General features: G+C 45.8%; 2 protein-coding genes across 2 annotated transcripts; both read left to right on the top strand.

Moving 5' to 3' along the window:
* The first annotated feature begins 1,124 nt into the window (after nt 1-1,124).
* On the top strand, nt 1,125-3,696 carry LOC132592364 (protein C19orf12 homolog). The gene is made up of 3 exons (XM_060276465.1): nt 1,125-1,174; nt 1,868-2,046; nt 3,416-3,696. The coding sequence occupies exons 1-3, from the start codon at nt 1,125-1,127 to the stop codon at nt 3,694-3,696; spliced, it is 510 nt and encodes a 169-aa protein (XP_060132448.1).
* Nucleotides 3,697-11,774: 8,078 nt separating this feature from the next.
* Nucleotides 11,775-14,255, top strand: LOC118086800 (protein C19orf12 homolog). Its single transcript, XM_035118793.2, has 2 exons — nt 11,775-11,937; nt 13,975-14,255. Exons 1-2 carry the CDS (start codon nt 11,775-11,777, stop codon nt 14,253-14,255), a joined length of 444 nt encoding a protein of 147 aa, XP_034974684.2.
* The last annotated feature ends 831 nt before the right edge of the window (nt 14,256-15,086 follow it).

The raw sequence follows: 15,086 nt of genomic DNA, 5'->3' as shown, positions 1-15,086 counted from the left end.
GTCACCATCAGATCGCAAGACACATTCGTCTTGCGAATAATTCGTCTTGCAGGGCATTCGTCTTGCGAGGTACCACTGTACTTTATTCCCAGCTAATGGACAGTTGGGGTATGGGGCATGGCAGTACAGCCAGGGAGTGGCAGTCATCCTCCCATCGTTGAGTCAACAAGCACACATCCAGTGCATAGGATTAGACTGGATTCAGGTCCTTTCCTTGTCTATTTGCGGTGGCCATATTTGGCAGAGGATCAAAGCAACAGTTTGCTTTGAAAGGTGAAGTTGCTTCATTCACACTTTTCCCAGAACAAGATGTGAACAGAAATGCCGCCATCATTTGACATTCACACTTCTCTGAATTTTCCAGTGCAGTTCTCTACCCAAGTAATGTGTACAAACATGCTTACACTGGGGATAAAGTGTGTTTTAACAATTAGTGAAAATAACACCCTGATATATGTTGTGCTAGGCAAAACTGCATGCTAAAAAACGTATGTTTTGGAGAAACACACTCAGTTGCTGATGAGGGTTTTTTGGGGGGGGGGCTTTATTTTTGCAAACTGATGTGGAAATGTGAATTCAACTGTATTCAAGGTGGTAAAAGCAAGAAACAGAGAAAAACTGACATATTCACCCATCCCTACTTCTGAGCAAACATGCTTTAGGATTACACTGTAAGCCTTTCTAATTCTAACACATATAGCAGGTCCTTCTTTCGAAACGCCCTATTTCACCAGCCTATTCATAAGATGAAATGTTTTGACCACTGATAACCTGGGCCTGCAATTACCTGAGTGGCTGATGCAAAATCACAAGGCTAAGACATCCCACTTAGTTTGTAATGGACTGGGGGAGGAGGGAGAACCACCTAATTTAGGCAATACTGAGCTAGAGGGACCGGTGGTCTGGCTGGAATAAGTGGTGCTGGATTACCCAACAGACAGATCAAGCATGTGCTCAGTGCACTAGCAAAGCAGGGGCTCCCCGCCCCCATACAAAAAAAAGTTCTGGTTCAGGTGAGTCTGAGGAAGTATTTGATTAGGCAAGTGGGAAATGGGTGGCACCATCAAGGTCTTCTGCAAGATAATTCCAAATCAGCAAAAGAGGGCTGGTGGGATTGCTTGAGGATGGAAGAAACCTCTGGGCTGAGGAGCCTGGTGAAGTCTAAGGAGCAAATGTAAGACTCTAGAGACCAATGAAGATATTGGAAGTGGGGGAGCTAATAGCAGCATGGCTGAGGACTGAGTGGCTCCAAGGTAAGGCTGAAGACTTTGTGCTGGATACAGGAACAGCCAAGAAGCCAATGCAGGGTTTAATTTAAGGAGGCGGGGTTTTCTACAAAGCTGCTCAGGCCTAACCTTGATTAGGTCAGCAAAGAGGAGCACCTGTTTTTGAAAAAACTGAAAAGGGGGGGGTGTTCTACAAAGCTGCTCAGGTTCATTTCCTCCTTTGCATCCTGAATTAGAAGAACCATCTCCTCTGAAGTGGTCCAGTTTGTGGAAACATTGTAGCCAAAGAAGTTTTCTTTAGGAGTCAGGCAATTGGGTAAGTGATATTGTAACCCTCTTAAGCTTTGATGTTTCCTAAACACATTTACTTGGAAGTGAGGCCCTCTAGAAGAAAAAGGCTCTCATTTTAGAGGGCTTGCTTTGCATGCAGAACGTCCCAGATTCAGCTCCCAGCATCTCCAAGCAGGGCTGGGAGAGGCCCCCTGCCTGAAACTGCAGAGTTGCTTCCATTAGGAGCCCTATTCTGCCATATACTGGTACTATTTCCAGTCATGCCTAGATGGGCCAAATGGCCTGACTCAGTATATGGCAGCATCTTGTGGGCATGCTCATTAAAGGGGATCTTCCTTTCTGCTTTCAAGGTATAAGCCAGACATGTCTTCGCTTACCGAGCAGGAGATGATGCAGCTTCTGAGCCGACTATCTGAAGTGTGGGGAATGAAGGTTGCCACCAAGCAACCCAAACGAGTTTCCCTTATGGCAGGTTTGGGGGCCTTTTTCGGGGGCCTTTTAGGGGGCGGACCAGTTGGCATTGCAGTAGGTAAGTATGTGCTTCCTTATGAACCGGAAACCTCAGCGCACAATTGTCTTGTCTATTTAATTAAAGCGGTAGTGAATGGGTATGGAGGCATACATTTTATGCTTAGCGCTGGGGAAGGGCCATGGCTCAGTGGTAGAACATCTGCCTTGCAGGCAGAAGGTTCTTGATTCAATCCCTGGAAACTGCAGTTAGGGCTGTCCGAAGCCCTGGAGAGCTGCTGCCAATCAGTGTAGAAGATGATACTGAGCAAGATGGACCCATGGCAGTTTCCTGTGTTCCTGTCCAGGAAGGAGTCTTGACTCCTTTCATGGACAATCACCCAGGATTAATGGCAGTCAAAGACCTGGTTCACACATCACAGTGAGCCCAAACGATGACCTACTGAGAGTGCTGCTTGGTTTCTCCCTGGTCCTTTTAGCTTGGCAGCTAAGCCCTGCTCAGTGTGTTGTCCGAACCCAGGATCATGGTTCATCTCTCTCTTCCTTAACATTGGACACTGGGAGGGGCCTGCCTCTCCAGAGAGGGGTGTTCAGATGGTGTAGCCCACTTATGATCACCTAGATCCAGAAGGCTCCATCTCCATCTCCTTCTCCATCTCCATCTCACCAAAAGAGGAAAGAATAGGTCAGGCACAGGCGAACTCCGGCCCTCCAGATGTTTGGGACTACAATTCCCATCATCCCTAGCTAACAGGACCAGTGGTCAGGGATGATGGGAATTGTAGTCCCAAACACCTGGAGGGCCAGAGTTTGCCTATGCCTGGAATAGATTAATCCACCTAATGGGTGTAGTGAGAGATTGCAGAAACACTTGCTACTCTAAGCTGAGCCTGCCTCATTCCAAATACAGGATAGCAAGGGCGTGTGTCAGTATCAGAGCAACATTCAAAGCTTTGTGAGGCAGATCACCTGCCCTTGTTGTAGCTGCATGCAGAATTAATTATGTGTATTGCCCTGCATTACCTTAAGCTAGCGATTTGCATGTATATTGTGGTGATCTAAACATTAAAGCCTATTGGAAGGCTCCTCCTTCAAGTCCTTGTTCCTCAGCAACTGGGAACCAGGACAGAATCCTTGTATGAAATGAAACATTCCAAGGCAGGATCCTCTGGGCTCTGATCTTCACCTATACCAGAAGACAAAGGGGTGTGTGTTGTGTGTACCTGTGCATGTGCAGCTGGGGCAACCCAGCCAGATGGGCGGGGTATTATTATTATTATTATTATTATTATTATTATTATTATTATTATTATTCATGCACAGATGTACCAGAACTCTTGAATCTGCAAAAGATTTTCTGGATTGGGCTACAAAGCTTTCAAAGCAGGATGGCTTACAAAACAATACTTCTCTCTGTGCGGCTTTTCTAGGGGCTACAGTTGGTGGCTTGCTCAGCAAACAGATGACAGCTGGACAATTTAAGCCCGTCCGCCAGATTATTCAGGAAATGCCTCCTGAGAAGCAGCAGCAACTGTACAAGATAGCCTTACGCGTCATCCGGGACCGGGACATGGAGTGGCCGAACGTGGCGCAGCTCATGAACCTGGTCATGGAGGATGTAGCCATACAAGAGCAACTGGTTGGGGTGGTGATGGACTATCTCGCCAATGAACTCAAAGCCGAAATCAAGTTTGACAAAACGAAACCTTGATGAAACCAATGTGTGTGCATTCAGAAGCGGGTGCCAGATGAACATCCCACCAGCCTCACTGGGGATGTGTGGTGCAGGTCCTAGACTAAGCAGGCACCAAGCATTTAAAGCATTTGACTTTCCCCAAAATAATCCTGGGTACTGTGGCTTTTAAAAGGTTGCTGGGGAATTATAGCTCTGCGAAGAGTGAACTACAGTTCCCACTATTATTTTGGGAGAAAGTGGTGTCCTTTAAATGTACAGTGTGTACACAGCTCTAGATCCATCAGCGTACACAGCTCTAGATCCATCGGTGCGGGGAGCCTTTTGTCTCCCATTTTTATCCTTATATGCTTGTTTTCTTCCATTTCCCCACTACTCTTGATTAAAAGAAGAAAAGTTCAGAGTTGCAATGTGCCTTTTTGAAACAGTGTGCCAAGAACATAGAAAAAACAGAGTCTCTGTTTCCACCCCTCCTTAGCTGCTGAATTCAAATAAATCTGCTCTTCGTGAGCTTTGGTGTGATTGCATTTTAAGAACTGTTTGCAAGACCCCCGAGTAGGGATGAGGGAAAAATTCGAGTTTGTTTTCATTTTAATGGAATTTGCATTTTAATTTGCATTCCAGAACTAATATGTGAGCTTCTCAAAATTTTGTGATGAAGTTCTCTAGCCAGCCAGCCAATGTATGCAAAAATGCATATTTTAGTCAAAATTGCATAGCAAAATATTTATTAGAGGAAATCCACACTAAAATGCTTGCAAATGCAGGCAAGGCACATTGGATAGCCTCCTGTGATGTAAATATGGGTCTGGCTGTAGGCTGGGGGAGTGCCTGTAGCTCCAGTGTTTGATTGCTCTCATCTCCAGGTACAAGGGTCCGGTTATTTAGGCTACAAAACACTTCTGAAAGCTGCTTTCAACCAGAGCAGAGAACCCTTAGGGAGATGAGCTATGGTCATTTGTCTCTGAACCAAAGTAGACATGGTGATAAAAGTGTCAGCATCATTGTTATTATTTTTAAATCTGCATGTTGCATGCAAATTGCAGTCACTGGGTTGGGGGGTGGGGGTACGAAGCCAACAATTGCTGCTGCTGGTGCAGAGGAGGGGTATTAACCCTTTTCTTCCCTGCTGTGGTCATCATGGCTCCTGTGAAACTGTTGTTTGCACGGGAGCAAAGCTCCCTTTGGCATCACACATATGTCAGAGAGATGTAGTGGACAGAGTGCAGGGCTAGGACTTGGGAGAAACCAGGGTCTGATTTTCGCACTCAGCCACAAAACTCACAACATCGGGATGAGGATTTGGAGGTGAAGCCAAATGCTTCATGGACCAAGGTGGCTTTGAGGAAGAATTTGATAAAGCAGTAGGTGGGAGATTTCAAGGAGAGACTTCTAGGAAGTGGTTGAGGAGAGATGAAACAATTGAACTGAGGAGTGGGGTGAAGCTAGAGGAGCAAAGGCAAGACTTATGAAAATGTTAAAGCAGAGAGATAAGAGAGTGCCCCTTTTCCATTAACTTATGTATAAGGTGGTATGACTGAAGTCCAATATGGGCTGAAGGGAAAGCAGAGCCTTCCAGGATTTAGTGCAGGCATTGCATGTATGCCAGAGTGATGTAGTGCAGACACATCCAACAGGTAGATCAGTGGCTCTCCCCAAAGAAGCTGAACAACTTTGGCTCCCCTAAAAAAGCTCAACATTTTGCCCCCCCCCCAAACGGGCCTTCCCTCCTCCCTAAAAGGAGCTCAACAAGTTTGACCTGAACCCCCCATAACAGGGCTTTCCTTCCTAAAAAAAAGCTCAAAAACTTTGACCTGAACCCCCAAAATGGGGGTAGATAACTGCCAGTCGTTAACTCTGTGACTAGATCGCAGTCTCCTGGGACTTGGCCACCCCTGTTGTAGTGGAATAGAGTGCTGGGCTAGGATCTGGCAGAGACCAGGGTTCAAATCGCTCAGCCATGAAGTTGACCTTTGGCCAGTCACTGCCATTCTTCACCTAATCTCACCTCACGGGGTAGGGGGGCGGGTTGTGTGGATTAAACGAGGAAGGGGAGAACCATGTACACCACTTTGAGCTCCTTGGTGAGACCTTTCGGTACGTCCAAGGAAGACACCTTGCATCAACTCCAGAGCTTTGGCATGGCGTTTCTCAGCACACCTGCCCAGGTCTCAGTTACACATGCCAGGTTGTCCTCCTCATTGACAATCAAATCATGCGGGCATTAGCTGGAACACGTGCAGAGGACGGCGATCAAGATGCTCTAGGGTCTGGCAACCAAGCCTTATGAGGAATGGTTGAGGGAGTTGGGGGTGTTTAGCATGGATTTAGAGGAGACCGATAGGAGATCTTCAAATATCTATAGCCATCTTCAAATATCTAAAGGCAGGGCCGTCTCAAGCACGTCGGGTGCCCTGGCTCCGTGGCGCAGAGATCGCTCTGGTGCCCCCGCCCCGCTCCGTTCCTTGCCGCAGCTGGTGGATGGGCGGGCACAGCACGCAGCATGGTTTCCACACGGCCCTGGCGCCCCACGCCACCCAGACTACCCTTAGAGCCGGCCCTGTCTAAAGGACTGCCATATGGAAGATAGAGCGAGCTTGTTTTCTCTTGCTCTGGAGGCTTCGACCCAAACCAATGGATTCAAATGACAAGAAAAGAGATTCCCACGGAATGTTAGGAATAACTTTCTAACAGTAAGAGTTGTTTGACAGTAGGACAGACTACCTAGGAAGGTGGTAGATTCTCCTTCACTGGAGCTTGGATGATCCTCTACCAGGGATGCTTTAGCTGTGATTTCTGCTTTGTAGGGAGTTGGACTAGATGATGATTGAGGCCCCTTCCAACTCTCTATTTTTATGATGATGATGATGATAATAATAATTTATTTGTACCACGCCCATCTAGCTGGGTTTCCCCAGCCACTCTGGGCGGCTTCCAACAAAGATTAAAATACATTAAAATGTCACACATTAAAAACTTCCCTAAACAGGACTGCCTTCAGATGTTTTCTAAATGTCAGGTAGTTGTTTATCTCTTTGACATCTGATGGGAGGGCATTCCACAGGGTTGGCGCCACTACTGAGAAGGCCCTCTGCCTGGTTCCCTGTAGCTTTGCTTCTCGCAGTGAGGGAACCGCCAGAAGGCCCTCGGTACTGGACCTCAGTGTCCGGGCAGAACGATGGGGGTGGCGACGCTCCTTCAGGTATACTGGGCCGAGGCCATTTAGGGCTTTAAAGGTCAGCACCAACACTTTGAATTGTGCTCGGAAACATCATGATAGATGCTTTATTCTGGACAGACCATTACACCAGCGATTTGCTTGGTCAACATTCACAGTTTCTGATATATGGTGGGCAAACAGGGGAAGCAAGTGCTTTGATGTAACTAGCTCTCTCCCCCCCCCCCATGGATACCTTCAGCCACCTCCATACCTCCCACTCCCTGCCATCACTTGCATGGAAGGCCTATTCCCCTCCTCCCAACCAGATGCAGATGCCTCAGGAGGAAAACCCACAAGCAGGACCTGACCACAAGAGCCTTCTCTCCCCTCCTGTGGTTTCCAGCAACTGGAATTGTGGCTAGTAGTAGCCATTGACAGCCCTCTCCTCCTCTCTATCAACTTTATCCAAGGTGAAGGTCTGAAATACTGCATGGCCCCTGGTGCAGTCACCCAGGAATCCTAGAACTGTGCCATTAGGGACTTTTGCTACTTTAAAAATTAATCATGTTTCCTTTTGCTGTTGGAGAAAAATAAAGCTTTGAAGCCTCAAGGTGCCTTCTTTGAAGCCGCAAGCTACAGAGCCAATAATGTATCATTATCTGTAGTTTTGTGTGTGTGTTGGAAATAAATAAATTATCACACTGAAACTCAGAGGTAGTTCAGGTTTTTTTTAAAAAAACTATTATATAGCGTGTGTTTGCATGACAGCTGATTCGCCTGCCTTTGGAGGGGGAAAAAACCCCAATTAAAAGCCATGTGTGATACAGGTCTGTTTGAGTCTGTCCTGGCTCAAAATTTGGGTAGAGTGTGCACAGCCTCACTTTCAATTCTAATTGCATAGGAACATAGAAAGCTGCTTTACACTGAGTCAGACTGTTAGTTCATCTAGCTCAGTATTGTTTACAGCTCTCTGGGGTTTCAGACAGGGAATCTTGTCATCATGGAGGGTGCCTTTTCCAAAGGCCCTCCTAAACCTGGAGCCAGGTGCTCGGATTGAGTTCTGAGCAGACTGGGTTTGCAATGGCATTACAGTGGTGCCTCGCAAGACAAATTTAATTCGTTCCGCGAGTCAATTCGTTTTGTGAAAAATTCGTCTTGCGAATCGCGGTTTCCCATAGGAATGCATTGAAATTTCTTTTTTTGCCCATAGGAACGCATTAATTAAATTTCAATGCATTCCTATGGGAAACCGTGATCCGCAAGACGAATTTTTCGCAAAACGAATTCGTCTTGCGAGTCACCATCAGATCGCAAGACACATTCGTCTTGCGAAAAATTCATCTTGCAGGGCATTCATCTTGCGAGGTACCACTGTACTTTATCCCCAGCTAATGGACAGTTGGGGTATGGGGCATGGCAGGACAGCCAGGGAGTGGCAGTCATCCTTCCATCGTTGAGTCAACAAGCACACATCCAGTGCATAGGATTAGACTGGATTTAGGTCCTTTCCTTGTCTATTTGTGGTGGCCATATTTGGCAGAGGATCAAAGCAACACGTTGAGTCAATTGTTTTTAACATCACACTTCTGGATAATGGCTCCACCAACATGCAGTCAGCATCAAGCTGCTGGTGGTTGCAGCGGCTCCTTTAAGTACAGCTGGAATTCTGGGTTCATTTACCTGGTAGTAAGTCCCACTGAAAACACTGGAATTTCTGAGTAGAGAGTGGGGGGAAGAAATTCAATTCAGTTTGCTTTGAAAGGTGAAGTTGCTTCATTCACACTTTTCCCAGAACAAGAAATGCCGCCATCATTTGACATTCACACTTCTCTGAATTTTCCAGTGCAGTTCTCTACCCAAGTAATGTGTACAAACATGCTTACACTGGGGGTAAAGTGTGTTTTAACAATTAGTGGAAATAACACCCTGATATATGTTGTGCTAGGCAAAATTGCATGCTAAAAAACGTATGTTTTGGAGAAACACACTCAGTTGCTGATGAGGGGTTTTTTGGGGGGGGGGTTATTCTTGCAAACTGATGTGGAAATGTGAATTCAACTGAATTCAAGGTGGTAAAAGCAAGAAACAGAGAAAAGCTGACATATTCACCCATCCCTACTTCTGAGCAAACATGCTTTACGATTACACTGTAAGCCTTTCTAATTCTAACACATATAGCAGGTCCTTCTTTCGAAACACCCTATTTCACCAGCCTATTCATAAGATGAAATGTTTTGACCACTGATAACCTGGGCCTGCAATTACCTGAGTGGCTGATGCAAAATCACAAGGCTGAGACATCCCACTTAGTTTGTAATGGACTGGGGAGAGGGGGGGAGAGAAAACCACCTAATTTAGGCAATACTGAGCTAGATGGACCGGTGGTCTGGCTGGAATAAGTGGTGCTGGATTACCCAACAGACAGATCAAGCATGTGCTCAGTGCACTAGCAAAGCAGGGGCTCCCCGCCCCCATACAAAAAAAAAGTTCTGAAAGAATTTGGAATATATTACAAAGGGGGGAAGCATCAGAGTAGTCATTGAGAAAGATCAGAACTTTATTACACCTACTTACACGTCACTAGATTTTCCTGTTCTCTTTTTATTACTTATCCCCAGCTGTACCAGCGACCATCCTGTCCACATAGATGGAAATAATGAGAGGAAAGCAGATCCTGTCAAACTTAGTAATAAATTGATGTTTTATTATTAAAACTTTGTTCTTATGAGTTATACAAACTTTGTTTCTTTCCCCCTTCTTATCTATATATGCAGAAAAAACAGAATACGCTGTATAAATTGTTTTGTTTATTGTTTTTATTTTGAATTGCATATGGAGAGCGGGGAGATCATTCCTGTGTTACAGTTTCGATTAAACACAAAACAAAACAAAATAATGGGTATGATTAATCACACCAGAAGGATGGACATTGGGCAGTTAAGCAAAAGGCTCCATAGGTCAGGTCAGTCTGAGGAAGTATTTGATTAGGCAAGTGGGAAATGGGTGGCACCATCAAGGTCTTCTGCAAGATAATTCCAAATCAGCAAAAGAGGGCTGGTGGGATTGCTTGAGGACGGAAGAAACCTCTGGGCTGAGGAGCCTGGTGAAGTCTAAGGAGCAAATGTAAGACTCTAGAGACCAATGAAGATATTGGAAGTGGGGGAGCTAATAGCAGCATGGCTGAGGACTGAGTGGCTCCAAGGTAAGGCTGAAGACTTTGTGCTGGATACAGGAACAGCCAAGAAGCCAATGCAGGGTTTAATTTAAGGAGGCGGGGTTTTCTACAAAGCTGCTCAGGCCTAACCTTGATTAGGTCAGCAAAGAGGAGCACCTGTTTTTGAAAAAACTGAAAAGGGGGGGGGGTGTTCTACAAAGCTGCTCAGGTTCATTTCCTCCTTTGCATCCTGAATTAGAAGAACCATCTCCTCTGAAGTGGTCCAGTTTGTAGAAACATTGTAGCCAAAGAAGTTTTCTTTAGGAGTCAGGCAATTGGGTAAGTGATATTGTAACCCTCTTAAGCTATTAATATTACTTTGATGTTTCCTAAACACATTTACTTGAAAGTGAGGCCCTCTGACTTCATTGAGGGTTTCATCCCTGTAAATGTGCTGCTATCTTAGCTATTGACATTAACCTCTTTATTGGGCTTTCTGTTAAAGGAAACAAGATAGGATTTGTTATTTATTGAGACACAAAGAGGGAAGAGAGATTTGCTTGGCTTAGTTTATAATAATAATAATAATTTATTATTTATACACCACCCATCTGGCCGGGTTCCCCCAGCCACTCTGGGCAGCTTCCAACAAAATATTAAAATACAGAAATCCATCAAACATTAACAGCTTCCCTAAACAGGGCTGCCTTGAGGTGCCTTCTAAAGGTCTGGTAATTGTTGTTCTCTTTAACATCTGATGGGAGGGCGTTCAACAGGGCGGGTGCCACTACCGAGAAGGCCCTCTGCCTGGTTCCCTGTAACTTGGCTTCTCGTAGTGAGGGAACCGTCAGAAGGCCCTCGGCCCTGGACCTCAGTGTCCGGGCAGAACGATGGGGGTGGAGACACTCCTTCAGGTATACTGGACCGAGGCCGTTTAGGGCTTTAAAGGTCAGCACCAACACTTTCATATTATATTTCTTTTTTAGTGTTCTTGATTATAGCAAATAAAGACACGCCCATACCCTGACAACTAATTCTCTTACTAAATTGCAAAGGTTGCAGTCTTGCCTGCAGTTGGGCGTAAGCCCCCATGAGCTCAATTGCAGTGTGTTGTAAGATTGTAAATTGAATGGAGGCATGGGGTGTGAGAAGCCTCGAAAATATGAGGACCATAAGGCAATACACACCTTTTTTGGCACCAGTATAAATGGGTTATTGTCTGCAATGTTGGGTTTTGTATGCAAGTCAAAACAAGGGGTGGTATTCAGTGCTTGTCCTGCTCAGAGGAGAATCATTGAAGTTAATAGACATGCCTCACTTCATTCATGAATTTCAGTGGGCCTTCTCCAAGTAGGATTTAGTTGAGTACAATGCAAGAAGCAGATTTCTAGGTCTGTGGTTGTGAGAGAGAAAAGCATGGCAAATATGACCAGCTATATTTATCCCAAGCAATGCGGTTCAAAACCAAGGGAAGAGCCATGAGACTTGTTCAGCAGCAGATACTGTGGGGTGTCTAGAAGAAAAAGGCTCTCATTTTAGAGGGCTTGCTTTGCATGCAGAACATCCAGATCCAGCTCCCAGCATCTCCAAGCAGGGCTGGGAGAGGCCCCCTGCCTGAAACTGCAGAGTTGCTTCCATTAGGAGCCCTATTCTGCCATATACTGGTACTATTTCCAGTCATGCCTAGATGGGCCAAATGGCCTGACTCAGTATATGGCAGCATCTTGTGGGCATGCTCATTAAAGGGGATCTTCCTTTCTGCTTTCAAGGTATAAGCCAGACATGTCTTCGCTTACCGAGCAGGAGATGATGCAGCTTCTGAGCCGACTGTCTGAAGTGTGGGGAATGAAGGTTGTCAACAAGCAACCCAAACGAGTTTCCCTTACAGCAGGTTTGGGGGCCCTTTTTGGGGGCATGATGGGCGGACCAGTTGGTATTGCAGTAGGTAAGTATGTGCATCCTTATGAACCGCATTGCAACCTCAGCGCAAAATTTAATTAAAGCGGTAGTGAATGGGTATGGAGGCATACATTTTATGCTTAGCGCTGGGGACGGGCCATGGCTCAGTGGTAGAACATCTGCCTTGCAGGCAGAAGGTTCTTGGTTCAATCCCTGGAAACTCCAGTTAGGGCTGTCTGAAGCCCTGGAGAGCTGCTGCCAGTGTAGAAGATGATACTGAGCAAGATGGACCCATGGCAGTTTCCTGTGTTCCTGTCCAGTACCTCCTTACCAAAAGAAAGCATTTCTTCATTAAGTGCATGATTTAACTATGGAACTCACTTCCACAGGAGACAGTGTTGGCTACCAACTCCAGGGCTCTCCTTAAGCTGCATCCTCTCCCAAAGCCAGTGGTGGCACCTCCCATTTCACAGCCAGAGGAGAAATGTCTTGACTCCTTTCATGGACCATCACCCAGGATTAATGGCAGTCAAAGACCTGGTTCACACATCACAGTGAGCCCATATGATGACCTACTGAGAGTGCTGCTTGGTTTCTCCCTGGTCCTTTTAGCTTGGCAGCTAAGCCCTGCTCAGTGTGTTGTCCAAACCCAGGATCATGGTTCATCTCTCTCTTCCTTAACTACAATCTGTAGCTCCCCATGGTTCGGAAGGAGAGTGTGCCACCATGATTCTGGGTTTGGACAATATGCTACGCTAGGGCCAAGGAACCTTTGGTGCAATGTCTCTCCTTCTGAGGTTCTACAGAGCGAAAGCTGTAGCTCAGTGGTTGAGCACTTGCCAGGCGTTCCATGTGCAGAGACGTCCCATGTGCAACATCTAGAGCAGAATGCAAGGCAATCAACAGCCGGTGGAGTCACAGACAATGAAATGTAGAGCCATTCCAGGACTGGTTGAAAGAAAGGTGCTGGTGGGGCAGTGCCCCATTCTCCCTAACGGGCCAGCCTCCACTCATCCCCTTCTGTTAGCCATTGCTACAGTAGAGTCCTAGTCATGTAGACCACTTAGAGATTCTTTTCTTCTTCTAATTAAGCGGTATATATAAATCTTGCTAATTTCTTTTTTTGAAATGAGGGGTTAACTCTTAAGAGTCAGTAGGAGAGAATCCAGTTTGGGGTACCTCAAGGAGATCAGTGTTAAATATGCTAATGTCTCCTTCACTTTCAAGGAACGGACTTTGCAAATGGATAGTTTGCAGAGGACCAGAGAGCTGTTATTCCTGAATTGCAGGGGGTTGGAGTAGATGACCCCTGGGTCCCTTCCAACTCTTCAATTCTATGTTTCTGTGACCTGGGGGAGGGCTCCAGTGGGATGTGTAGGTCCCTGCTGGAATTGGGGCAGCCTGGGAGTGAGGATCCTGGGGAGGGGAGAGGTGCTCCTTCAACCTGATCTCTTGCCCCACCTCCTCTGTCACCACTTGCCTCTCTACAGCTGTCAGGTCCTCTCTTTGACACTTCCACAATGCCTGTTGCACCCCCAACCCCAGTGCCATTGGACACTGGGAGGGGCCTGCCTCTCCAGAGAGGGGTGTTCAGATGGTGTAGCACACTTATGATCACCTAGATCCAGAAGGCACCATCTGGATCCAGAAGGCACCATCCAGAAGGCGCCCTGCATTACCTTAAGCTAGTGATTTGCATGTATATTGTGGTGATCTAAACATTAAAGCCTATTGGAAGGCTCCTCCTTCAAGTCCTTGTTCCTCAGCAACTGGGAACCAGGACAGAATCCTTGTATGAAATGAAACATTCCAAGGCAGGATCCTCTGGGCTCTGATCTTCACCTATACCAGAAGACAAAGGGGAGTGTGTTGTGTGTACCTGTGCATGTGCAGCTGGGGCAACCCAGCCAGATGGGTGGGGTATTATTATTATTATTATTATTATTATTATTATTATTATTATTATTCATGCACAGATGTACCAGAACTCTTGAATCTGCAAAAGATTTTCTGGATTGGGCTACAAAGCTTTCAAAGCAGGATGGCTTACAAAACAATACTTCTCTCTGTGCGGCTTTTCTAGGGGCTACAGTTGGTGGCTTGCTCGGCAAACAGATGACAGCTGGACAATTTAAGCCCGTCCGCCAGATTATTCAGGAAATGCCTCCTGAGAAGCAGCAGCAACTGTACAAGATAGCCTTACGCGTCATCCGGGACCGGGACATGGAGTGGCCGAACGTGGCGCAGCTCATGAACCTGGTCATGGAGGATGTAGCCATACAAGAGCAACTGGTTGGGGTGGTGATGGACTATCTCGCCAATGAACTCAAAGCCGAAATCAAGTTTGACAAAACGAAACCTTGACGAAACCAATGTGTGTGCATTCAGAAGTGGGTGCCAGATGAACATCCCACCAGCCTCACTGGGGATGTGTGGTGCAGGTCCTAGGCTAAGCAGGCACCAAGCATTTAAAGCATTTGACTTTCCCCAAAATAATCCTGGGTACTGTGGCTTTTAAAAGGTTGCTGGGGAATTATAGCTCTGCGAAGAGTGAACTACAGTTCCCACTATTATTTTGGGAGAAAGTGGTGTCCTTTAAATGTACAGTGTGTACACAGCTCTAGATCCATCGGCGTACACAGCTCTAGATCCATCGGTGCGGGGAGCCTTTTGTCTCCCATTTTTATCCTTATATGCTTGTTTTCTTCCATTTCCCCACTGCTCTTGATTAAAAGAAGAAAAGTTCAGAGTTGCAATGTGCCTTTTTGAAACAGTGTGCCAAGAACATAGAAAAAACAGAGTCTCTGTTTCCACCCCTCCTTAGCTGCTGAATTCAAATAAATCTGCTCTTCGTGAGCTTTGGTGTGATTGCATTTTAAGAACTGTTTGCAAGACCCCCGAGTAGGGATGAGGGAAAAATTCGAGTTTGTTTTCATTTTAATGGAATTTGCATTTTAATTTGCATTCCAGAACAATTGAACATAGAAAAAGCAACAAATTTAAAAATACATTCGAAAATAAAATATCTGGGGATCTGGATTACTCCAAAAAATCTAAATTTATTTGAAGATAATTATCGAAAAATTTGGGGGGAAATAAAAAAGGACTTAGAACTGTGGAATAGATTTCATCTATCCTTTCTGGGGCGTATTTCAACAATCAAATATATTACCAAAATTACTCTTCTTATTTCAA

Source organism: Zootoca vivipara, chromosome 6 (genome assembly GCF_963506605.1).
Source record: "Zootoca vivipara chromosome 6, rZooViv1.1, whole genome shotgun sequence".
NCBI lineage: Eukaryota > Metazoa > Chordata > Lepidosauria > Squamata > Lacertidae > Zootoca > Zootoca vivipara.
This window is presented reverse-complemented; position numbering and strand designations above follow the sequence as displayed.

Excerpts from the sequence above, each read along its gene's own strand:
- LOC132592364 (XM_060276465.1), top strand. The coding sequence starts at position 1,125 with ATGGAAGAAACCTCTGGGCTGAGGAGCCTGGTGAAGTCTAAGGAGCAA. Across the intron at positions 1,175-1,867 it reads GTGAAGTCTAAGGAGCAAAT|GTATAAGCCAGACATGTCTT; the intron begins GTAAGACTCTAG and ends TCTGCTTTCAAG. Across the intron at positions 2,047-3,415 it reads ACCAGTTGGCATTGCAGTAG|GGGCTACAGTTGGTGGCTTG; the intron begins GTAAGTATGTGC and ends CGGCTTTTCTAG.
- LOC118086800 (XM_035118793.2), top strand. The coding sequence starts at position 11,775 with ATGTCTTCGCTTACCGAGCAGGAGATGATGCAGCTTCTGAGCCGACTG. Across the intron at positions 11,938-13,974 it reads ACCAGTTGGTATTGCAGTAG|GGGCTACAGTTGGTGGCTTG; the intron begins GTAAGTATGTGC and ends CGGCTTTTCTAG.